Here is a 25,567-nt window from a genome sequence, read left to right on the forward strand (position 1 = left end):
ATGTGGACTGCTTGGTGTGTGGCAGCTCTGTCTGTGGCAGCTGTGTGTGGCATCCGTCAAGACACAACCACAGTCCTCCGAGTTACAAAAGATGTGCTGGGCGATGGTACGTCCGATCCTAATGGGGGTCATGGGTGGTATGGGAAGGGGTGGGAGGTGAGCCAACTCCCAGTACCTAAGGACCCTCCCCATACTAGCAGACCCCAGGGTTAGTGGCTGGGCGACCTCTCCCTTTTGGGCTGTAGCTTCTCCTTTCTCTCGGATGCCACTTCCTAGGCATTAGCTCATTCTCTCGAGACAGAGATTAAGAACTTAGGCCCCAGGATTCCTGAGATTCAAACCCTACTTATTTAACCTGAGTCTCAGTTTCCTCATTTGGAAAGTGGGTGGGGTCATCTGGAAAGGCCTGGTATTGGGAGAGCTGAGTGGGGTGACTTGTGGAGACCCACATGGTTCCTGGGGCACAGAAATTCAGGTACAGTTGCCTTTGGACCATAAGTTCTTGTTCCGTACCCTGAGAAATGAGGACCTGCTGTGGCCCCCGTACCTGACCAGGGCTCCGGTGAGGATGCTGCAAGATGATTTTCTATCTGAGAGCCTCAAAGCCTCTTGTGTCTTCATTTCATCACTAAATGGAGACTGTTAGTCTGGCCTTGTCTGTCCCCTGAAGTTTATAATTCATGAGACTTTAACAAGCCATGGAGTGAGGGAAATCAAAAGGGAGGGAGAGAAAGGAAGCCCATTAAGGTTTGGAATCTAGCTACAGGGGTGGGAGTGACACCCAGGACATGAGCTCTCTGGGTGCTGGTCTGTCTCCTTGATCTATTGCTGCTTTTTCCTGGGGGTGGGGTGCCAGGATGAGGCCCCATAAGTAGGGTGATGCTCTCAGGCGGTGCCTGGGGACTGAGAAGGGGACCCTCCTGGCTGACACCTGTACCTCTCCACAGCCATCTCAGGCACAATTCAGAAGAGTGACGCCTTCCGCTCCGCCCTGAGGGAGGTGCCCGTGGGTAAAGCCCGTGGTGACGGTGGAGGGCCCTTCTTGGGTGGACTGCTTGGTGGAAGTGAAGGGGGCAGTGGTGGGGGAGGAGGTCTCTTGGGGGGCCTGCTTGGTGGGAGTGGAGGAGGTGGTGGTGACCTGTTGGGTGGAGGCCTATTGGGTGGTAGTAGTAGCAGTGGTGGGGGACTGCTGGGTGGTGGTAGCAGTGGTGGGGGTCTGCTAGGTGGCAGTGGGGGACTGCTGGGTGGTGGTAGCCATGGTGGGGGTCTGTTGGGTGGCAGTGGGGGGCTGCTGGGTGGTGGTAGCCATGGTGGGGGTCTATTGGGTGGCAGTGGGGGACTGCTTGGTGGTGGTAGCCATGGTGGGGGAGGGCGGGGTGGCAGTGGGGGCCTGCTTGGTGGTAGTAGCCATGGTGGGGGTCTGTTGGGTGGTGATGATAGCCATGGTGGGGGGCTATTGGGTGGTGGAGGGAGCAGTGGGGGGGGACTGCTAGGTGGTGGTAGCCACGGTGGGGGTCTGTTGGGTGGCAGTGGGGGACTGCTAGGTGGTGGTAGCCATGGTGGGGGTCTTTTGGGTGGTAGTGGAGGGCTGCTGGGTGGTGGTAGCCATGGTGGGGGTCTGCTGGGTGGCAGTGGTGGCCTTTTGGGTGGTAGCAGGCACCGCTATGATGACTACAGACGAGCTGAATTCCCCCGAGGTGTCGGTGGTGTCCCCTACAACGACTTCCATGTCCGAGAGCCTCCCCCCAAATACACCAATGGCAGACAGCTTGGTGGCAATTACAAATATGGTCACATTGAGGCGAACGACAACACAGCTCAGCTGGGGGGCAAATACCGCTATGGGGAGATCCTGGACTCTGATGGGAGCCTCAGGGACCTGCGGCACGAAGACTACCGTCCTTCAGACTATGCCTACCACCGCGGCTCCGGGAGGTACAGGTCTGCAGCGGACCCATCCTCGGTGGGCAGGCTCCACCGGCGCGAACTGAGGCCTGGAGAGATCCCAGCTGGTGTGGCCACTGGAGCACTGGGCCCCGGAGGCCTGCTGGGCACTGGGGGCATACTTGCAAACGAAGGCATTCTGGCAGGCCAAGGGGGCTTGCTTGGAGGAGGCGGTCTTCTTGGAGATGGAGGACTTCTCGGAGGAGGTGGTGTGCTCGGTGTGCTGGGTGAAGGAGGAATCCTGAGCACCGTCCAAGGCATCACTGGGTAAGGAACTGAGCTCCACCTATCAACAGGTGAGCCACAAACAGGCAACCATGCCCCGAGGCTGAGGAGAGGTTAAGACATCCTGACAGGTCCAAGTTACACAGTGAGCAGTGTTCACTTGAAAGAGGCCAGAGCCTGGACCCAGCACTGCCTCTTTTATTCGCGTGTGACAGACATTAGGACATTCCTTTCACCTCTCTGTCTTTCAGTCTACTGGAATGTAGAACGATCAGAGCAACTCAATTTATGAAGAAAAAAAGTGAAGGATTTAAAACTATGTGACAAATGCTATACCATATGCTATACCTTATGCTATAGTCTCATGATGAGGCACATTAGAATTATTAATTATAATTATCTATTATAATTCCAGTCATGCCCAGGTTCCCTGCTATAGTCATTTGACTCAACCAATATATTGTGCTCTTATGATGTGAGGGACACTTAGCCCAGGGAACTTGTTGGCTGGTGAGGTGTGTGGGATTGGAGAAAGAAGCTCCACCTAGTAGAAGAGTCCACAAGGACTGGCGGGAGCTTCTGGTGAATAAGAAAGCAAAGAATGATGGAGAGTCACCACCCTGGGGTTCAGGGCAGGTGGCTTCAAGCTAGAGTACCCTGGCTGAAGTTTGAGGATTAATGCAGGAAGGATCCAGCAGGGGGCAGTGTCTTCACAAAAGATTCAAAGGAAATGAGGGGTACAGAACTGCACACAGATGTCCCCGCGGGTGGGATGCTCGGCCGTGGTCTTTTTGCCTTGAACTTCTCTATGTTTTGTTCACGGAGCTCAAGTATCTCTGTGGTAGGAGGACAGAGTGTGGGGAGCAGAGGAGGCGGAGTGAGGGAGGGTGTTCTGTGGCAGAGGGCGGCAGCAGTCGCCAGCTCACTTCTCTTGACTGCATGCAGGTTGCGCATCGTGGAACTTACCCTTCCCCGGGTGTCTGTGAGACTCCTGCCGGGTGTGGGTGTCTATCTGAGCTTGTACACTCGTGTGGCCATCAATGGAAAGAGGTACGTGCCCTAGGTCCAGGAGAGGGCCCTGACAGAAGAGCTTGGGCAAACTACTTCTCCTCACCATGTGTGGTTGCTGCATGGTGGGAGACCAAGTGTCTGCACTCCGAGTCAGCCTGTGGTGGTCCCTTCAGTAGTAAAGGCAGTTCAGGGCCTGGGAGGCTGGAGGTAGGGAGTAGCCTAAGTTCCAATACACTGTGTCTTCTTGAGTTCACTAGCAAGGCCACTCTGCTGCTTCTGGTTGACTGTGGCCACAGGGAGAGCACCTTCCTCATCACCCTCTGTGGGGACCTTGGAGTGGAACTCATTTCCTTGGGGTGGGGTGGAGTCACATGTACAAAGTCAGTATGGTTACCTTACAAACTAGAGTTTACCAAATGCTGTTCCTAGAATTTAAAATTCTCACTGGCTGTGGGTGAGGGAGATTTGTCCCGATGCCTTGAGGAGGTGGGATAGCATTTCGTTTGGGGCTCCGAGACGTGGTGTCAGGAAGAATTGAGGTGACAGGTTCCTGACAGGCCTGCTCAAGACTGACACCTGGTGGTGAGAGTGGCTCATGGTCTCATTGGTCACCTGGTCTGTTCTAGCCTCATTGGCTTCCTGGATATCGCGGTGGAGGTTAACATCACGGCCAAAGTTCGGCTGACCATGGACCGCACAGGCTACCCGCGGCTGGTCATTGAGCGCTGTGACACCCTCCTGGGAGGCATCAAAGTCAAGCTGCTTCGGGGGTGAGTGTGAGGTGGAGAGGAACAGGGCAGGACTGAAGGGCACTGCAGTCACCCATCCCGGGAAATAAGATGGTCTCACACAGAGACCACACATACTGAGAGACTGGTACCTACTTGGTGGTAATTCAAGGGCTGCACCCTTGAGCCCAGGATGTGGGCATCCATCCACCTTGGAGAAACTTGCCCAGGTTCAAATCTCAGTCCCGCTGCGCCTTGCTGTGTGACCCCGAACAACTCTGAGCCCCAGATTCCACATCTGGGAAATGGGGTAAATTCTGTCTTTGGGGACCAAGATAATGAGCATAAAAGTAGTTGGTATAGAATCTGGCATGTTGTCAGAGTTTATGAAAGTATATCCCAGAGGGCTCAAATGTCCATGAGTGTCCCAATGCATAGAGCAGTTTCTTGTCTGGTTATAGTCAGCATACCCCTGGTTGGGGGTGTGTGTGAGAGATTATTGTTTTGTCTTCTCTACAAAGCCACTATCTTTTGTCCAGAGAGTTGTCAGGCCTACGTGTTGTCCCCAGGTCTGGGAGATCTTGGGTGAGAGCCCATTAGTGACAGCTCAGAGCACAGGGCCCATCTGTTCACTCCCTCAGTCTTTGGGTCTCTAGTCCCCATTTTCTCTCCTTTGACCACATCACTGCAGCCCACATCTCACGTGCCCTCTAGGACTGAGAGACTCACTGTGCAACCAGAATCCCACCCCCTGCGTCATGTAGCTTCTCCCCTTGTGCTTCCGGATGGATAGGGGCAGAGAAAACAACGCTCCAGGGTTCAAAGCGCGAGACTTTCGCATTCGCTTCGTTCAGGATGTCAGATGACGGAGGTGCAGAGGGAGCTGGCCATGCTGCTCACTGTGGTCCTCCTTCTGCTTCCTTGGTTACATCAGGCAGACACCAGTGTCTCCACTGCCCACCCCTTCATGCACTCAGGCCTCTGCTCTGAAGCCCGCAGCGCGTGGCTCCTTCCTTTACTCAGATGGGAGGAATTTTCTGCAGTCAAACCTTGCAGTGTCCTTGTCTAACAACTTAGAGCTGTGTGTTACTCCTTGACGAGCTGTCATTCATTTGCCCACACCCTGTTTCCTCCATCTGTTTCTGTGACAGTCTGTAGCTGTCTACAGACGCCATTTACAGGAGGCCTGATGCACCTCAGCACTTCCCCTAAGGAGATACGCATAGAGCAGTGGCACACCATTTCTGACACACCAGGACATGTGCACCTCAGGCATACTCCCAGGGACCTCAGGAGAACCAGGACAGGATCAGCCCCCCTTAACATGAATCCACTTATGAGGAGGACCAAGGGGCACAGCGAGCCTTGGAGGTGTCCAAGATGCTGCTTTTTCCAGGATCTCTCTCCACAGCTTGGTGGAGAAGTGGCGGTTGGCTCTTTGTGGGGGAGAGGGTCAGCTACAGTGTAAGGGGTGAACAGGAGTGGTGTTAAGATCTGAGCCCTCCAGGGAGATTGTCTGTCTGTCTGTCTGTCTGTCTGTCTGTCTGTCTTTCTGTGCATCATCTGTGTGCATGACCCATCTCTGGCTTTCATCAGCTAGGATCCAGGTGAGCATCGGTGATCCACTCTGATCAGGTTTCCTGCCTTCTTCCTGCTCTGTTAAATAGCTCCCACCACCAAGTTTTCAGTCCTACTTGCCTGTCCTTGAGTGTGACCCAGTGGGCACATTTTCTTGACTAGATTTCTCCTACTGCATCTATACATGTGTTTTGAGCCCGTGGAATGTTCTATATGCCATACTGTGAGCTTAGATATATATTCATTTGTGCCCAGGCAAATGACAAGCCAATAATAACCCTGCAGAGGGAACTGCAGGGAAGGTCTGGGTAGCTAGGAATTCAGAATATCCCAGCCTCTCTGGTATGACAGAGGCCTGATATCTGTGGTTTGTGGAAAAAAGGAAAGGAAGAAGGAAGGAAGAGAAAGGGAGGGAGGAAGAGAGAGAGAGAGAAAAGAAGGAGGGAAGGAAGGAGAAAGGAATAATGGGGAAGAGGAGACGTTAAAGAGAGAACAGAGGAAGGGGTAGGAGAGAGAAAGGGGATGGAGGGATGGAGGGATGGGGGATGGGGGGATGGGGGATGGGGGATGGGGGGATGGAGGGATGGGGGATGGGGGATGGGGGGATGGAGGGATGGAGGGATGGAGGGATGGGGGATGGGGGGATGGGGGATGGGGGATGGGGGATGGGGATGGGGGATGGGGGATGGGGATGGGGGATGGGGGATGGGGGGATGGAGGGATGGGGGATGGGGGATGGGGATGGGGATGGGGGATGGGGGATGGGGGGGATGGGGGATGGAGGGATGGAGGGATGGAGGATGGAAGGAAATTTGTTGTTGGCCTATGTGGACAGGCCTGAGGGGAGCCTTCTGTCTAGTGCCACTGTCCAGGGCTCAGGGGCTCTCAATGCTCAGAGCTGGAACCAGGCACTGGTGTGGCTGGATAGCCCAGAGCCCTCCATGCCTGTGAGTCTCCTCACCCTGCCTCTCCCTCTGTAGGCTTCTCCCCAACCTGGTGGATAACTTAGTGAACCGAGTGCTGGCCAACGTACTCCCTGACCTGGTAAGGATGGGTGAGAGGGCTTTGTGTCTCCAGGGTCACACAGGTGACCCAGTGGGTTGGAAAGGACCAGGTTGGTTGGGACCATTGAGTGGCAAGATGGGAGACCCACAGCTCTGGACCCCAAGCTGGGGTGCTTTCTTTTTGAGTGAAAGCTTGAAACCTGTTTCCCATCTTAAAGATGGGAATTAGGAGAGGTCCCCTTCCTGGGCTGTGGTGAAGACGCAGCCCACAGGGAACAGTCAAGCCATCCACACCGCTTGCTGCTTCTGCCATGTGTACATGTTCCTCCCCGGCTTTTATACCTCCTGAGCTCCCTGGTGTCTCTTTCCACAGCTCTGTCCCATTGTGGATGTGGTTTTGGGTCTTGTCAATGACCAGCTGGGTCTCGTGGACTGTAAGTGTGCCTTCTTTGCTGTGGTTGCCAATGTCTACTGAGGACTGCTTGACCTAGCCCCAGGGTTGTTGCAGCAGCTGGGAGGAGGGGGCAGGGTGGTGGGCGGAGAGTGAAAGTCCCAGAAGTTCCACAAGCATAGTCAGGCCTCCTGCACTGGCTTAGGGCCTGGGAGGCATGGCCTAGACAACAGTCAGAATTCTGTGTAGAAGCCTGGCTCTGCACTGACAGCTATGGAAGTAGAAAGTATCCTCATTCTCTAAAAGAAGGCAGTTCAGATCCTGACCAGACCCTGAGGACCAGGCTGCAGTGCACCCACCAGTCCTGGATTTCTGAGATGGCTCCCGAAAGCAAGGCAGTCCCCTGGCATCTTCTCTCACACAGCAGCACCCACAATGCCTCAGCCTTTAACTCCCGCAGCCACACAGCACAGCCTTATTTTCTATGGAGCCCATGTCTCTGCCACACCAGGCCCCTTGAGAATGACTTTCCAAGACTGGGAAAGAAAGTGAAGAAGACGATGTGTTTATTACAGGGAGTCAGGGAAATGTAGATCCAACCGTGGCGCACATCGTGCGGCCTTAAATGTTCCCTGGTGCACTATGGTTCACACCTTACGGAGTTTGTCACCATTGGGATCTCTCTCCCGACTCTGCCGCAGAATCTAAGAGGTGACATTAAACACATTTTCCAAAGGAGGAAGTGAGCTCCAGAGAGGTGCAGGGACTTGTCTGTGGTCACACAGCAAGGAAGAGTCAGAGATGGGGGTGGAACAAAACTGGCTCTTCCTTGAAGCGTAAGCTGGATGGAGCCTGGGTCCCCACACCACCCCCAGCCACATGCATAGGTATGGGGTCCTGGAGGTTTGCTTTGCTGGGAAGGGACCCGTAATGTGACATTCTTCTTTCACGACAGCTTTGGTGCCTCTCGGGGATACTTGGGAGTGTGCAGTACACTTTCTCCAGCCTCCCACTGGTGACCGGGGAGTTCCTTGAGTTGGACCTTAATGTAAGTGATAGACTGGGAACTTCTCTCTGAAGTTGAGTGTGGACTTAGCATGGATGCTCACACACACACACACACACACACACACACACACACACACACACACACACACACACACTCACGAGGTATTAGCACATACTGGGAACAACATCTGATCAGGACCATTCTAGGACAGAGCTGAGAAGCATCCTCACCCACCATTCAGTGCTTACTCTGAACCATGCACGTCCCAAGTGAGTGCTTTACTGATGAGCTGCTCAGTGTGTTCTCAGAACTGCAAGAGTTGTTTCTCTGGCACAGAGAGGTAGTTCCATTACCAAGATCACACAGCTAGTGATTGTATGTTTGGGCTCTGAACCCAGGCATCCAGCTGCTAGTGTCTGCAGCTGCTACTGGGGACTTGGGACTGCTGGAGAAGCACTGGCCATTAATTAGCATGCTAGTGTGAAGTTAACGCGTTTTCAAAAGTTTGGTTGGCAGCGTTTGCTGTTTTCCATAGTATAAGCACCCCCACAGTGGCCAGTTCAACCTGGGAAACATGACTTCACTGAAAAGTTGGGAGATTGGATCTCGTGAGCTGGGGTGAGCAGATCCTCCAGCACTCCATGGATCTTGCACCTACTGTGCATGGGCACCCGTGCCAGCAGATCCTCCCTGGGTCATGTGGGCATGATGCTCCCCTGAGCCTTCAGCACAGGTACATGCCCATGTCACATGGTTGTACAGACACGTGTGTCCATTGCAGAGACATGCTTCCTGGCCTGTACCCACTGCCGGTGAAGCAGGGACTAGAACAAAGCTTCTCCTTTAAGGGAATTTCTGATCTATTGCAAGAAAAGCCAAGAGAATTCTTTAAGCAAACAGGCAGTTACAGACCTAGCGCCATGACAGAACCTAAAACAGTGACTGGGATGCACTGGCAAAGCCAATGAGGGCTTCTAAGAGGAGGCAGCCCGGGCTGGAGAGATGGCTCAGCGGTTAAGAGCACAGACTGCTCTTCCAGAGGTCCTGAGTTCAATTCCCAGCAACCACATGGTGGCTCACAACCATCTGTAATGGGATCTGATGCCCTCTTCTGGTCTGGTGTCTGAGACAGCGACTCACATACCACATAAAATAAATCTAAAAAAAAAAAAAAAAAAAAAAAAAAAAAAAAAGGAGGCAGCCCTTGAACTGTTGATGTGTGCATGCGCATACATCTGCACCATCTACTGTCTGTTTGGTTAGAGGAATGCAACTAGTAATGAGCAGGGAAGGTGGGGTGGTAAGGAGGAGGGAGGGGACCTGGCCCGGTGCTGGCCTTGGTGGCTGAGGTGCAGAAAGAAGGTGAGGGCAGAGTAGCTAACCTATGAGTCCAGAGAGGTCCCTGGAGCAGTGCTCATGTACCAATGTGGACCGTGCAGGTGCAGGGGCATGCATGCATGGACTCCCTGTGATGGGCTAAGACATTGGATCTGTGCCGTAGTATATGTATGCACACATGTGTGTGTGTGCATGCCTGTGTGTAATTGTAGCTGTAACTGATCATAAAGCAGGAGCTGCCATGACCCCCTTCCCTTTCAAGCAGAGAGAGATCTGTCCAAAACAGTAGCTCAAAATCATGGGCGCAACCAGGAAGGACTGTCCAGACACCTCCTTCCAACCTTCGGTCTCACGTTCTTCCCTCCCCTCTTCTATGCTCCCCAGACTCTAGTTGGGGAGGCAGGAGGTGACCTCATTGACTACCCCCTGGGCCGGCCAGCTATTTTACCCAGGCCACAGATGCCAGAACTACCCCCCATGGGCGACAACACCAACTCCCAGCTGGCCATCTCGGCCAATTTCCTGAGCTCGGTGCTGACCATGCTGCAGAAGCAAGGTGCATTGGACATAGACATCACTGATGGCATGGTGAGTCGACCTAGCAGGGCACTGAGCGGCTGGCCTGGGTCCTTCCTAGCTCATGCTTTGGAGGAAGGACTGAGGATGGTCCTGCCTTTTGCCTGGTACTCCAGTTAACCTTTTCAATGGTGATCTACCCACCCATTCACTCATCTACCCACCCACCCATCCATCCATCCATCCATCCATCCATCCATCCATCCATCCATGTCTCCACCCATCCATCCATCCATCCATCCATCCATCCATCCATCCATCCATCCATCCATCCATCCATCCATCCATCCATGGTCACTATGTCTCTCTCTCTCTCTCTCTCTCTCTCTCTCTCTCTCTCTCTCTCTCTCTCTCTCTCTCTCTCTCCCTCCCTCCCTCCCTCCTTCTTCTCCTTCACACTCCTCTCTTTATCTTTCTGACAAGTGGTACTGCCTTTATCATTTGAGGTTTTAGGAAGTGAGTAGATAAGAAGGAGAAATGAAGGGATTCAGAGGAGGTCAAGCAGACGCTAGGCTGTGCCCACGGACTTGCCCAGGATTCCCTGGATTTTATAAAGAATTCTACCAGAGAAGATAGATTTGGGTTTGCCTTGAACACACAGGCCATTTGTGTAGATAGACAGCCTAAGTAGTTGACTCCATCCACTTAGCCACACAACTGCAATATGGTCTACACAGTGGCTCCTCTGGTGTGTATTCTTGAGGTGTTAGGCTTTCCAAGGGATGTGTCTGTTTTAGGGTGCACTGGGATCTAAGCAACTCACATGACCTTGTCTTTGTCCCACAGTTTGAAGATCTCCCTCCACTTACCACTTCCACATTGGGGGCCTTGATTCCCAAGGTATGTAAGCAATCCCAATGGCTGTCCTTGTCTCTACTTCTTTTATGTCCTGAGGGGAATGTCTCCACGTCACTGTAATATAGAGTTAGTACTCTGCAATTTTAAGCAGTGCCCTCTTGGTTAAGAGACAATAGGAATCATGGCTGGAGATCTCTGCAGGCCATGATGACACCTGGAATGGCTTTGCCTCTTCAGTTGGGCAGGGTTCTAACCTGGCTCCTTGGGGCTCAGGATGGGTGTGGAGGCCAGATTCTGGTGAGGGAACACAGGAGGATCAAGGATGAAATACCCTGAACTCTGATGGTGGGCCAGCCTGCACAGTCTCGCCTTGGCCTGGCCACTCCTGGGCTGGAGTTTGAACTCAGGGTCCTGCATATTCCAGACAAGTGCTCTCCCCTCTGTGTGACTTTGGACATAGTCTTGGCATTTTTGAGTTTATTCTTCTCATTTTTAGAAAAAGGCTCATCCAGGTTGTCCAGAGAGACAGCCAGGGCTGGGCACACACAGGCAGAGGGAAATCCTGGAGGGGTTGTCAGGTGTTTGGAGGAAGGCATGACTCAGCATATTACAGATGCCAATGACCTCACTGGCTAAGCCTTTGGTTCTTCTCATCTGAAAATGAAGGCCCAGAGTGGGCATTTGCAGATGTTAACAGCTGTTCTTGCTGATATCTACAGATTCCCTTTCAAGTGGCCCTGCAAAGGCAGAACAAAGGCCTCTCTATTCCCAACTCTAGTTCTGAGCACCAAAGAACTCTATGGATGGTAGAGGCCACATGGAGGATACTCGTTTAGAGCCCTCTGGATCATTCCTCATCTCTCTCCATCTGCCCCTTTAGTTCAGGAGATAGAGAAGCCATCAAAACTCAACAAGTGACCATTACCGCCCTCGTGTGGTCGGCATTTAAATAGCAGAAGCAGCATTTTGAGTTCTAAGCCTCTGTGGTTCTATCATGGACCTGGGATACTGGACCACTTCCTGTCCACACTGCTCGTGATATCTCAGGAGACTGTCCCAGAATCTCCTCATTCTTTGGGAGACAGATCCTGCTCAGATGGGCAACAGGCAGAGAGATCACACGCAGAGCCAGAGCCTGTTTACAAGAACACAGGGCTTCAGACGACTCAAGATGGTCTTAGAGGTTAACGCTAGGCAAGGTGGCAAATGGCTTGACTCACAGCGCTCTGGTGGCCTCTTGGTGCGCTGCTGCTCTGGGGACACAGTTCCAGCTGCCTTGGGGTCTCTGAAGGAGGCATTACTAAGTCTCAGACACAGTGCCTTTTTTGGTTGGGGCGTTTGGACCCCAAGCTTCTCTGGGAAAACATCCTGAAAATCTCTATGAATAGCCACTTGGCCAAACGTCTGATTAGTTGGTGCTCATGCCCTTGAAGGTGACTTAGGAGGATGAATTAAATAGCTGAATTTATTGAATTTGTTTGTGGACCCAGAGTTCATACAGAAGACGATCAGCCTTCTTATGTCTTCTTAGGCATAATCGCCCTCATCCCAGTCATGGGCAAAATCTGCTTGAGAAACAGTTGCCTCCCACTCCCTCTGAAAGTGACCAAGGGTTTGTGCAGTGTCCAGGACCTGCTTTCCATATTTAGAGTTTTCCATGGAATTAACTGGTATTTAATAACTGTGATAAACCAGTCTTTTAGTGAGATGTCCCTTCAGCAAGTTAGCTTTGGGGAGCTGATCTGCCCCCAAGTGCTTGCCCTGGGGTCCCCAAGGGGATCCAGCTAGTCCCTGCTGGTGAACTCTACCTTGAGATGATTTGGGGCTACCTTCACATCCCAGGAAGGGTGTAAAGGGACCTGCGCCCTCTGCTGGTCATAGACAGTAAGCTGTAACAATTGTCTCTGGCCTCTTAATTTCTCCTCTAGTTCAGGAAAAAGAAGTGCCCAGAGTTTGAGTCGCTGAATTAATTAAATTTTGACTGTCACTCAGACCCTATTCCAGTCTTCAGGAGACTCCACCTGGCTCTCAGCCAGATCCTGAACATCTTCACATGTCTGGTGTTGAGCTTGAGGCTCCACCCATCTTGTCACATGTAGTTTGTGTGGTGCTCCCATGTGAGGGGATCAGAGAGAGCAGACTCTTGCCCTACTCAACAGCAGATCCATGCCTTTGCCTGGACGGAGTGGGCATCCCACCTTGAGGAACCACTCCACGCTCTGCCCACTCTGTTTGCTGACAAAAACCCACTCCCGATGACCCTGTTCACTCAGTCTGGTTCCTCCTGCAGGTGTTCCAGCAATACCCTGAGTCCCGCCCACTCACCATCAGGATCCAGGTGCCCAACCCCCCAACTGTGACCCTGCAGAAGGACAAGGCACTGGTGAAGGTGTTTGCCACCTCTGAAGTTGTCGTCTCCCAGCCTAATGATGTGGAGACCACCATCTGCCTCATCGATGTGGTATGTGTCTGATGGTAAAGGCTTCTGATGGTGAAGGTGTCTGATGGTGAAGGCATCTGATGGTGAAGGCGTCTGATGGTGAAGGCGTCTGATGGTGAAGGCGTCTGATGGTGAAGCCCCCCCCCCAGCTATATCTAAAGACAGATCCATAAGGTCTCCCAGGCTCCTGTCTTCTTCACAGCCCCACAGCCCCACCAGTGGTGAGCCGTCCAGCTTAGGGGTCAGGGAAGCTGGCTCACATCCAGCCTTAGTCACTTTGACTGTGTGACTTTGGGTTAATGACTTCCGATCTCTGGCCTGACTTTTTCCTCTCCTTGGGGAGTGTCATATGGGCATCAGTAAGCTGCTTGGAGCAACTTTGGGGACACCATGAAAGTCTTGAGGTGTACCTGCCAGTGGTCAGACAATAGGCAATATGCATTGGACACTACTATGTATTATACCTTCGTGTAGACAAGACCAGGGTCACCAGCACACCCAACCACTCACGCAAGCATGAGCTCACACACCCATCACCTCATTCATTACCAGCTTATGCAGCCATCAGCTCACACACTCCTACACCCATACACTCATACACCCATACACTCACACACCCATACATTCATACATTCATACACTCATATATTCACACACTCACACACACATCAGCTGACATACCCAGCTTATACACATATACTCACTCATACACTCCTACACTCATATACTCACATACTCACACACCCAAACACTCTCACACCCATACACTAACACACCCATACACTCACACTCCATACACTCACACACCCATACACTCACACATACACTCATACACTCACTCATACCTCACACACTCCTACACTCCTACACTCACACACTCATACACTCATATACTCACATACTCACACACCCAAACACTCTCACACCCATACACTCACAGGCCTATCAGTTCACACAGCCATCAGTTGACAGTATTATACACTTGCACACTCATCACCCACCTCATACACCCACCAGCTCACACACCCATCTCTTCTTTGCACTGGAAACAAAAGTTCTCCTTCCCAGTTATCTTGAGGTCTGATAAATTCTTGTGAACCCTGTCACTTTGCCGTACACTTCCCAAGGGCTTATTAAAATGAAAATAATCCTTCTTCCCTGGTTCCCAAAGCCCTCAGAAGGAAGTCAAGCATCTAACAATGTCCCCCAAAGTTCTGCAAGGTCTTCTCTTGGTCACATTTCAGTGCTCTTCCAAAAAGTCAAGTGTGATGTAACCACAGGGCCTTGGTTAGGCTGCTCCTTGATGTCTGCATGGCTCGGTCACTTGCTTACTGTAGGCTTCTGTTCAAATACCACCTTCTCAAAGGCTCCTCTATATCTTAAAAACCAGCTCCCGTCTTCCGAAATCGCTCATCTAAAATGCAGCCCCCCACACTGCGTCTCCCTGGCTTGTCGCCTTATTCGATATTACAAAATACATTTTTGAGATTATTGCTGGGCAGAGATTGATCCCATTCATTGTCAGATCCTCAGAGTGCAGCACAGGCCCAGCACATAGAAGGTAGCAAGAAAACATTTTGCAAAAAAATATATGCTAAGGGCCGCTCCCTCCTCTGAGCGAGGCTTTTGGCACTCAGGGCTCTGATCTCATCTGCTGTCTTCACAGTGCCTGCAGCTCCAGGACCAACGAGCTATTTCTAGGCTGGAAGGTGGTGCTCTTGGCTGAATCACGATAAGCCATTGTGGTTGGGGCGAATGGGGTGGGGGTTGGGGGTAGAGGGTGTCATTCTTTCTGGGCATCATCAGATGTGACTTGGGGATGGGAGTGTGTGTCATGTGTACCATGGTGAGTTTCCAACAACAGCTCAGGTGTGTGAGCCGGCTAAGGACCCCGACAGAGTGACCCAGCACTGAGATTGTGGTCCTGACTTCCTGAGCCCACATCTCTGCCTGGTCTGGCCCAGATCATTCCACCTCAGCCTCAGAGTCCTCTCTCCTTCTTGTCCAGGCTTCTGTTGTATAATACCTCCTTCTTCCTTGCCCCAGGGCCTTTGCACATGCCTACCCCAGAACCTAGACTCTCCCACCACTTGTCATCTGCTCAAACCCACACCCTTCAGTCCCCAGCACAAACACCAAGCACAGGATGGCTTCCTATGCCAGCTTGGATCCTTGCCACAGGCACTGGGTCCCCAACTCTTCTTCACCACTGTTTACCAATGCTGTCCCCTTTGTTTGTTGGAAACAGACATTAATTTTCATGGGGCTGTTTCATTTTATTTTATTTATTAGGGGAAATCAGTCAGTGGGAAGTGAGAATTTTCCCCTTGATGAAGCTTCTGTTGGAAGAGGCAGAGGAGTGTAGATATTTTATGCCTCTCTTTAGGGGAGGGCAATTATGATTGGCAGGGGTCCTGTCCAATGGCATCTTCAGTGGCTCATTCCCAGCAAGTTTCAAGCCTGTAAGTCCCATCCCCAAGGGACCTTGGGGAGTTTTGTCAATACCTACAGAGCTGGTGTTGGCATGTCTCAGAGAAACGTTCTCTCAGCCCCTACAGAGACTTGTGTGAAAACAGCAGGGGGTGTTGGCTGACCTCTGCATGCGAGCCATAGGTTTGGGGTGCTTCTGGCAGTCTCATGCTTATGAGGGGGCTGGGCCTTTTGACAGAGTGACTTACCTTTTGGGTGAATGGGGCACCAGTGGGCACTGTACACTGTGAGCACTCAGCTGGCATCAGGAGGTGAGAGAGCGCTGAGACTGAGGTGGAATGATCTAGGCTAGACCAGGCAGGGATGTGGGCTCAGGAAGCCAGGACTGCAGTCTCAGTGGTGGGTCACTGTGTCAGAGTCCTTAGCTGCCTCACATACCTGGGCGATGCTGGAAACTCACTATTGTAGGCATGGCACTCATTCTCATTCCCAAGTCACATCTGATGATGCCCAGAAGGGATGACACTCCCACCCCCATCCCTGGCCATCGTGGCTTGCCATGCTTCAGCCAAGCGCACCACCGTCCAGCCTAGAAGTGGTTCATTTGTCACAGATATGCAGCCACTTTGAGGACATGGCAGTACCGTAATGCTTATGACATTAATGGTGCTTATTCTTCTCCCCCTGCCTCCAGGACACGGACCTCTTGGCTTCATTTTCTGTGGAAGGGGATAAGCTCATGATCGATGCCAAGCTGGATAAGTAAGAGGGACTGTGGTGGTGGGTTTCTGCTCCTCAGAGCACGTCTTCTGTACTGAGACAGCTGGTGTCGGCTCATGCAGGGCCACCAGGCAGGGGTTGAGGTGGGCTATGTGGCTGTCAGAGCTGGGTAAATCCAAGAGATGGTAGAGGTGACCAGGGTTCTGTCTGCTGAGACTGTCATGGACCAAAGCCAGGAAAAGAGCCAAGAAAACCTGTTGTGTCAAGAAGTGCATTAGGGGTCACCAAAGCGCTGGTGACAATAAGTTGCTAGACGACTCTACATGTTGTGGCCTTCTTAAAGATCCATGGCATCAGGGCCTTCATTCTCTTGTCTTAGAGGTGAGAAACTAGGGCTCAGATAGGTGGATGTGCTAACTTAAGGCCACCAGAGTGAAGCTAGGAGCCAGTGCAGGTCCGGGTGTCTGCCACCCTGAATGGGGAGACCTGAATCTAGAGTCCAGAAATACCATTCAGATCCCGATGTGATCACTGACTGGCTGTGTGATGCCTGTCAGCTGACTTCTCTGAGGGTCAGTCTTCTCATCTGGCTACCACAGCCTTTACCTCACAAGATGCATGAGAAAGACCATCACTCATTGGGTGCCTCTGGGGCAACTAGAGGTTACAGAAGGGTCTCTGTTTAATCTTGACCCAATTCTGTAGAAGTAAGTATTACTATCAACCCCATTTCAAGATTAGTGAGACCCTACTTTGGACTGTCAGTCCACATTTAGTTCAGGATAAGTTTTCCTTTTGATGATCAGTGTTATGAAGCCCAGCAATGGGTTCATACATGGTGCTAGTTGGCTACCCAGGATGGTCCAGCAGGTGCGGGAGGGGATGGCGAGCCATGAGTGGTGAGAAGAGCAGCCATGGGCAGACCAGGGGCTTCGGAGAGGAAGAGTGGGGCTTCCCACTGGGGAGACTGACATGGACAGTTTGCAGAGTGTCAAGGCATTTGGAGGGTGTGTTGGGAGAAGAGTGGTAGGCCTGGACCTCAGGATGCTCAGCTTGGAAAATCTTCTCCTTGGGAGGCTGCTGTCACCCCAGGTGGAAGCTGAATTTTGCTTTTGAGGAGCCACAAAATCCCTCTGCCTCCAGGGAGAGTCTGTGAGTCTGTCCAGGCAGGACTGTGGGGTTCACTGAGACCCTGTTGGTGCAGACTGCAAACTCACACCTAGATCTCTCTTAGAGTAGGACAGGAACAGAGGGCACAGGATCAGGGTGAATCCTGTTCCCTATCTTTAGTTCTGTGACTGAGCTGAAAGACCCCGCAGCCTCAGCCTGGGGTCTGGGATGTTATGAGGATTAAGGGAGATACAGGTAGTCAGTGTCCATGCAGAGCACTGGTCATGTATCACACACAGACATTCCGACATCCTAAGAGAGATCCCTCACTTAGTTCTGGCAGCCATCTCCTCTACGGGAGGGGAAACTGAGGCACAGAGGGGCGAGGCTCCTAAGATCTCACAGCCAGTCTGTGGTAAAGCTGTAATTTCAGGCTTATCTATCAGCCTGGTGTCTGAAACGTTCTTAGTGCTCAGTACGGGACAGTGAGCTGCTCTAATCGGTTCTGCCAGGACAGTCTTCCCGGGGATGCTGGTGGAGAGGCTTCTGACAGTTGCTGCCAGTTCGGGGCCACTATTGCTTTTAACGGACCACATTCTTCTTCTCTAGGACCAGCCTCAACCTCAGAACCTCGAACGTGGGCAACTTTGATGTAAGTATCAGGACTTAGGCATTAGAAGAGACCTTTTGAGAGGTCCATGCCCTCTGGTCCTAGCCGAGACCAGCAAGGTTGGGATTTGCAGGGGCTTGGCAATGCCGCTGCCGCCCCTTCTCATGGATGGAGACTGAGGCTGCAGTGTGAGAAAGGGGTGGGAGGTGGGCACACAGCAGCCGCTCAGCCACAACGGCACCGCTCATCCTAGAGGATGCCCTGGGGCCTCACCCAAGTCCTATTTCTTCAGAAGGAGGAGGCACAAGGGCAACCAGGTGCTAGGTACCCATCTCTGCTCTTGAAGTTGGGGGGGCAGGGCCCATGTGTGACTGGGTGAGCATTGCCCACTCATGCCAAGTCTCCATTTTCTTCTACAAAAGGGAACTGGGTATGGACTCATTTCTCTTCTAAATATCGGGCCTTAGCACGCTGCCTTTTAAGAGTTCATAAACCTGAGGTCCTTAGAGTAAAGACCATTTCTTTTGTTTATTCTTGGGTCCCCCACCTAAAGCTTTAGAACTCTCTCTGTCTCTCTCTGTCTCTGTCTCTCTCTGTCTCTGTCTCTCTCTGTCTCTGTCTCTCTGTCTCTGTCTCTCTGTCTCTATCTCTCTGTGTCTCTGTCTCTGTCTCTGTCTCTGTCTCTCTCTCTCTCTCTCTGAGATTGTGCACATGCTGAGAATGGCAGGCCCATTCATCTTGTCACTTGCTTTTGAGCTTCTCCAACCGCGAGCCTTGTAGTAGTGAAGTTGATGTCACCAGCCCAGTTTCAGGCAGAGAACCTGTCCCCAGTTTTGCAGCTGCCTGGCAGAGCTCCAACTAGAACAGGAATCTTTGGCTCCAGGTGGGGAGGCGGACCTCATCCCACGGTCTCAATGCATACGCATGAGGTTTCCAAGCAGGGCATCAGCTCAAAGCTAGCCTTTCCCCCTTGAATAGCCTTTCTCATGCAGTCCTCTCAAACTTCTTGAGACTTAGACAGTGTGTCAATCCTCCCTTTTTTCCTAAATAAGAACAGGAAACTCAGGGACTTTGCTGACCTACCATAGGCGATATGATTTATCAGAGCCGTGGAGGGGACACTGGGAACTGGGTGCCCACACTTGGCCTGTGCGGAGCCCTGGGTAGGTGTTTGCACACATTGTTTGTTCTGGTTTTCAGTACCACTGCATGTAGTAGGGATCAGCTACTCCTCTTTGGAGATGGAGAACCCATAGCCTAGAGAAGTTGAGGGCAGTTGACAGCTGACCCTCGGCATCAGTGAGGGATCAGCTCCAGGGCCCCCAAGATGGCCAAAATCTGTGGATGCTCATGGTCTGTGTGTAAATGGTGCGGTGTTTGCATGTGGCCTGACGGTCTTCCTGCTTACTTTCCATCTGATCTAGATCATGTGACATGTGAGTGTGGTTATTATCTGTATAATTGAGGGAATCATGAAGAGAAGAGAGACCTAAAACACATTTAGTGAAGATTCGTTTTTTGTTTTTGTTATTGTTACAGAGTCTTATACTGTTAGCTCAGGCTGGTCTTGAACTTATGGCGATCTTCCTGCCTCAGCCTACATATAATTCTGATTATACTTGTGAAGCACATTGATCGAATCCTTAGAAACAGGGCTCATGGACACAGAGGCCTGGCTATGTGACTAATAGCGAAGGCCAGGCAGCTAATCCCCAGAGTCCTTGCAAGTCCCAGTGCACAGTTGAGGAGGCTCAAGGTCGGAAAGGTTCAGAGCCTTCCCACAGGTCCCTGGAGGCTGGGTTGGGACACCCCTCAGCCTCCTGGGGGAGGAGCTAAGCCTTCTTTGCTACTTACCTCCTAGCAGCTTCGCTCTGGTCCTTTTCTTCTCTTTCTGTACTGTAAGCAAGTGGATCAAGTGCACGGAGAGGCTGTGATCTGGAGCCTTTGGGGTTCTCTTAAGGCAGAACTAGGCCTTTACCTTGAACTCCAGGTCCCTCTGAGTCTGTCAGAGCCGATCGAAGCCCTGCCTGAGCTTTGTTCTTCTTCCTCAGGTGTTCATCTTGGAAATGTTGGTTGAGAAGATCTTCGACCTAGCGTTTATGCCCGCAATGAATGGTAAGAGTGGGCGCCCATGTTTCTCTGAGGCGCGTGGCTTGGGGACCTACTGATTACAGACATATTGGGTAGGTTGAGTATAGATACCCGATGAAGTAGCGTTTCCAGGGACTTCATTAAAAGTAGATTGGTTTAAGTTTACAAAGGCAGATGCTCTTCAAGCTTAAAAACGAATAAGAGGTAATTTTAGATTGTTTTGAGACAGGGTCTCACTGTAGAGCCCAAGCTCATGATACTCCTGCCTTATCTGTCTACATGTTGGTATTATAGGTGCCTGCTGGTGGCCCAGTTTAATGTCTTTACTTAGCAAGGAACGAAGGGCCACATTTCTGTTGTCAGGGTATAGCTTTGCTCCCCAGCTCCCGCAAATGTTTCCTGTTTGGCTGCTTGTTTGGTTGTATTTTTCTGATTCCTATCAGGATTGTCTGTGTGTAAAATTTCAAAGCACAGAATACATTTTAGAAGATGCCACCCAGGGATGAGTCATCCAAACAGCTGAACAGTTAGTGTTTCCTTCTAAACATTTAGCATTTCTGGGCCCTCAAGATCACCCCTGACTCCTTAGATGTCACAGCGGCCTAGCAGGTAGAAAGAGATGTGGCAGGACTGGACAGACCAGAGCTGAGACTCTTGACCTGACTTGGTACCCTTGAGACAAGTTTTTTTTTTTTTTTTTAGTTTTCCCAGATACAATTTATCACCTTCAAATGTGAGAGATTTAACTAGATCTGTGCTTCCCAAATAGGTTCCAAACAACAGCACTGTAAGGACAGTGTTCTGTGGCCGAAAGAGACTGGGGAACAGCGTAGTTCCTCCTGTAGGGCAGGCTCCATGCCTTCCAGCTGACAAGCCCTGCTGGGGTCCAGAAGGCTAACTTCAGCTAATCCCGAACTCCACCTACCCTTTCCTCTACCTTCCTCCTTTCCTTTCTTCTTTCTAGAACATCAACCAGCAAACCTATTGTTTTTTGTTTTTTTTTTTTTTTTTTTTTTTTTTTTTTTTTTTTTTTGCTTTTCTTTTTCTTGGAGCTGGGGACCGAACCCAGGGCCTTGCGCTTGCTAGGCAAGCGCTCTACCACTGAGCTAAATCCCCAACCCCTCTGACTTTGTTTTTAAAGTTTCATTTTGATGATGATGATGATGATGATGATGATGATGATGATGATGATGATAGTGTGTGCAAAATGTATGTGGGAAGGTATATGTGCCACACTGTGTGTGTGCAGATCAGAAGAGAAATGTGTGAAGTTTATTCTCTCCCCTTTTTAATATATGGGTTCTGGAGATTCAAATCACATCTCCAGGCTGGTGCAGCCCCTTTACAATCAAACGTCCACAGCAGTCACATATTGGGGGCCCACGTGCATCGTTCTGTTCCTTCACTCAGCAAATCTTTCTCCTTGCTTCTGGCACTAGGGACAGAGTCCCTAAGGAATTGACATGGGCAAGGGTAACGGGTGCAGAGACAGAATTAACGCGTTCTAGTTTCTCTGGTGACAGGAGTCGGGAGTGGGGCAGGAGTAGCAGCTGCCCAGAGTTACCGGCTAAGGTCTAGGAAGACTGTAGATGACAAGGCTTGGGAAGAGCCCACAGGAGGGGTAGGGATGTAGCTCACTTGGTAGAGTGCTTTCCTGTATGCGCGAAGACCTAGGTTCAGTCCCAGCACCATAAACTGACCATGGTGGTGCATGCCTAGAGTTTAAGCGCTCAGAGATGGAGACAGGAGGGTCAGAAATTCAAGGTCCTCCTCAGCAACACAGCAAGTCTGAGGCCAGCCTGGACCTCTAGACGCCAACCCCAAGGTCAAAAGACTAAAAGACAGCTGTGGTCCCCAAGGTCGAAAGACTAAAAGACAGCTGTGGTCCCCAAGGTCGAAAGACTAAAAGACAGCTGTGGTCTTGTGAATGCTGGTTGCTTTCGGCCAGGCTGCCACCTCTTGGCTTCATGGATAACAACTGACTGACTCTTCCCTCTCTCTTTATAGCTATACTGGGTTCTGGAGTCCCTCTGCCCAAAATCCTCAACATTGACTTCAGCAACGCCGACATCGACGTGTTGGAGGTAAGAAGAGATAAACGCTGGTTTCCCGTTCAGCTCTTGCCATCACCTTTGTCCACTGGGAGAGGAAGTGGTGCTGGGTAGTGGGTGGGGTTTGTAGGAGGACAGTGACCTAAGTTCTTCCCTTCAAAGCACAGGACCGGGGCTGAGGAAACAAGGCACAAAGCTGAAACCTCTTATGCTTGTACCTCCCATTTTCCAGTTGGGAAAGCTGAGGTTCTAAGCAGTACTAGGTGTGCCAATGGAGTGTGGCAGAGTTCACTGAACACCTGCTTTGTGCCACACACTGCAACGGGCTGGAAGCAAGTTCAATCCTAGCTCCAACCTGACTCTCCCAGACCAGCAGAGATTAACACACTGAAGTAACTGACTTATTAATTACACTGATGGCAGGTGCCGTCAAATTCAGGGGCTTTGACTCCATTGTAAGAGATGCGTGAGAAGCATAGTGAAGGTTCATCCTGAGCCTCACTCGGGAGGACATTCAGGCTGGAAGTCACCCCAGCAGACACTTGCTGGTGTTCATTCAGAGCTTTCTAAAAATTCTGCCTCCATCAAGGTTCTGATGGGGAAGGCCCTGGGTTTTGGCTGGGTGGCCTTGGGCAGGTTATGTAACTTCTCTGAGCCTCAGTTTTCCAATCATAGTCATGAGCCATCAGGTTACTTTGAGGATAAAATGAGAATCTAAATGGAAGAGATTCGCACAGCCCTTGGAAGGCAGTAGGCTTCTGAAAGTGTCTGCCATTACCTTGCTATTATTATAATACTGCAGAGGGGACATCTTGGTGCCCCAAACCCAGAGAGAACACACTCCCAGACCAGACCAGATCAAACCAAACTTTCTTCACACACGGAATTTCTTTTAAAGAATTCTGGGTATATTTGCACTGCTCTGGGTGTGTAAAGAACACACACACACACACACACACACACACACACACACACACACACTGGATCTTGTTGGGAGAGCAGTATTCCTTCCACATCTGGAGAGTATTTCAGGGAGGTGACGGTGAGCTTGGACAGACAGTGCAGGTCTGGAGCCGTCCCCAGGGGGTGCCTGTCCTGGCCCCATTCTTTGAGCATCTACAGGACTGAATCTGCACTACCTGAACCTGGGTCCTCGTGAGAGCAGCAATTTCCATCCTGTGTTTTGAGGGAGAGATCTCGTGAGCCAGCATTTGCTGTACAGCTATTGTCACCAAGCTCTGGGACTCGAGAACAAGCCTGGCATGGAGTTATTGTCCCTGTCATCATTTCATAGTTTGCTAAGCATGTGCCCCATGCTCCCTGTCATAAGTTCAGTCACAGCCCCAGCTTGGGGCCCAGTACAACTTCCAGCGGACCTTTGGACCCTTTATAATGGTGGCTCAGTAATGGCGGACAGATCACATACTAGGAGGAGTGTCAGTGGGGCAGACCCATTACCCAGAGTCACTCACTCTGCTGGAGTTTGCAGGGAAATCACATGCAGGGACCCCCAAAACTACCCCTGCATGGGGCTGACCCCACCCCTACCCCAGGTTTTTGAAACCAGGTAGGGATGGACTTCTCCTTCCTCACCAATGATCTATGACTCTTTCCATGTCAAAATATTGTCTTTATTTCTCTTTCATATCCCAGTAAGGGAACTAACTACATTGATCTATAAATTAAGCTGTAAGATTACAATTTATCCAGAGTCATAAGGAACCGCACAGTGCTGTACTGATGTGCAAATGCATGCTGGGTTAGTTTAAAGGTAAGGTCAGCTCTGGGCCTGGCCTTGCAGCCCCTGATAATGTTTCTCTCTCTCCATCTCTCTCCATCTCTCTCCATCTCTCTCTCTCTCTCTCTCTCTCTCTCTCTCTCTCTCTCTCTCTCTCTCTCTCTCTCCCACCCCCCCTCTCACAAATCTGACTCTAGACTCTAGCCATTTATATTTAGCAACATTTTAAATTTACAGATTTTTTTTTTAAAAAAAAGTAAGACCAGATCCTTTGAGAGTGCCATTTTCCTAGCTTCCCTTCACCTTGGCCCACTGACCAAAGCGGAGCAGTGAGCCCCAGTACATGCCTCCATCAGCTCCCTGAGTGTCCTCTGTCCTGCTCAGGGTCTGCTCTGGGATAGCCCATGTTGCACTGTGTTGTCCTGTCTCCTTCGAGTCCTGCCACCCCATGGAGCCTCACTGTTTCACTGACTTCACGACCGTGACATTTTCTGTTTGCGGGGAGGGCCTAATCTGAGACAGACCTGACGTTGCCTCCTGGTGGAGCCAGGGTTGTCTCTGTCACTGTCACCTGCCAAGACCCAGTGTTCACTTGGCTTCTCCTGGACAGGCTGGCTGTCTGGTTGTCACTGCCTTCTTCCTGCCAGGCTTCCCGACTGTGAAGCCGCTGTCTGTCCCTCTGACACTCACATACCTTGTATAGAAGCTCACGGATGCCTCCGTGTCCTGCCTCCCTTCTCACCCCTCACTCACTTTGGCTGCTGTTAGCTCTGTGTGTTCTCCTGCTGCTACTCTATGCATATGTCATTCCTCTCGTGCTTATTAATCAGAATTCTTACGTAAGAAAGAGCTGTCTCTCACCTCCCACTACTTAGGTGTAACCGAACCTTCTGTTGGAAGAGAGGATCGCAGTGGGCATTTGATTCTGGTTACAATCTGTGCACTATTTATTCCAGTCATGTGTCCTGGATTTGGGAAGGCTGCAAACAGGGGCATAGGCCCACTTCTCTGATTTGATTGAAAAGGGAGATGGGGACAAAGAGGAAAGGTATCACACACCTTACCCAACGTCCTCTGCAGGGCAACATAATGGTCCACACGCCATCTCACCCTGTCCATCTCATGAGATGGCAAGCGAGTGGCTGAGGCTGCAGCCAGTGACACTCACCTGCTCACCCTGTTCTCTGATCTTCCCTGAAGGACCTTCTGGTGCTGAGCACATGAGTGACAGAGGTAGACGACGTGAGAAGAAGTCAACCAGCTTCAGGGAGGATTGTCCTGGACACCATCCCGGTCCCAAGTCTCTTCAGCCTTCACCACAGGTCCCCTCCCACCCTCCCACCCTTTCCTCCTCCTGCCCTCAACCTGGGAAAGGATCCAGCCACTCCCATTGGCCAACAATGCCATGCTCAGGACAGCCTGGGGACTGAGATCTTGTGCTTTCAATAAAACATTTCACTTTCCCTGCATTCGGGGTGTTTCCATGAAGGATCCTCCTGGGGCCTAGCATTTCCCTCCCTTCTTGTCTGTGTCTTGGAAACAGGCAGTGGATGACACACTGAGGGCCTGTAGAGGAGCGGTGGGGTGGGGGTAGGGATGGTGACTTGGATTCAGCTCTAGTGCTTTCTTCTGCACTCACTTCGGTGCATTTCTCTTGCCTCAGTTTCCCCATCACTACTGAGTGCACAGAGGAGGCCTGGACTCAGGAGCAACACATTAAAAACTATTGGACATCACATCACTGAACGACTGCCATTGCCTCCTGGTGCTGTCAT

The 25,567-nt window shown here is 51.3% G+C and overlaps 1 protein-coding gene across 1 annotated transcript; it reads left to right on the forward strand.

Moving 5' to 3' along the window:
• On the forward strand, positions 1–25,299 carry Bpifb4 (BPI fold containing family B member 4). Its single transcript, XM_032902419.1, is given in 17 exon segments — positions 1–106; positions 948–1,010; positions 1,698–2,211; positions 3,115–3,219; positions 3,807–3,950; positions 6,467–6,530; positions 6,864–6,924; positions 7,837–7,850; positions 7,852–7,929; positions 9,613–9,816; positions 10,591–10,644; positions 12,893–13,063; positions 16,167–16,234; positions 17,912–17,954; positions 19,964–20,027; positions 22,011–22,087; positions 24,993–25,299. Coding segments are annotated over 17 exon segments (1,854 nt in total). The 3' UTR covers positions 25,017–25,299.
• The last annotated feature ends 268 nt before the right edge of the window (positions 25,300–25,567 follow it).

The sequence above is a fragment of the Rattus rattus genome, chromosome 5 (assembly GCF_011064425.1).
Source record: "Rattus rattus isolate New Zealand chromosome 5, Rrattus_CSIRO_v1, whole genome shotgun sequence".
Lineage (NCBI taxonomy): Eukaryota > Metazoa > Chordata > Mammalia > Rodentia > Muridae > Rattus > Rattus rattus.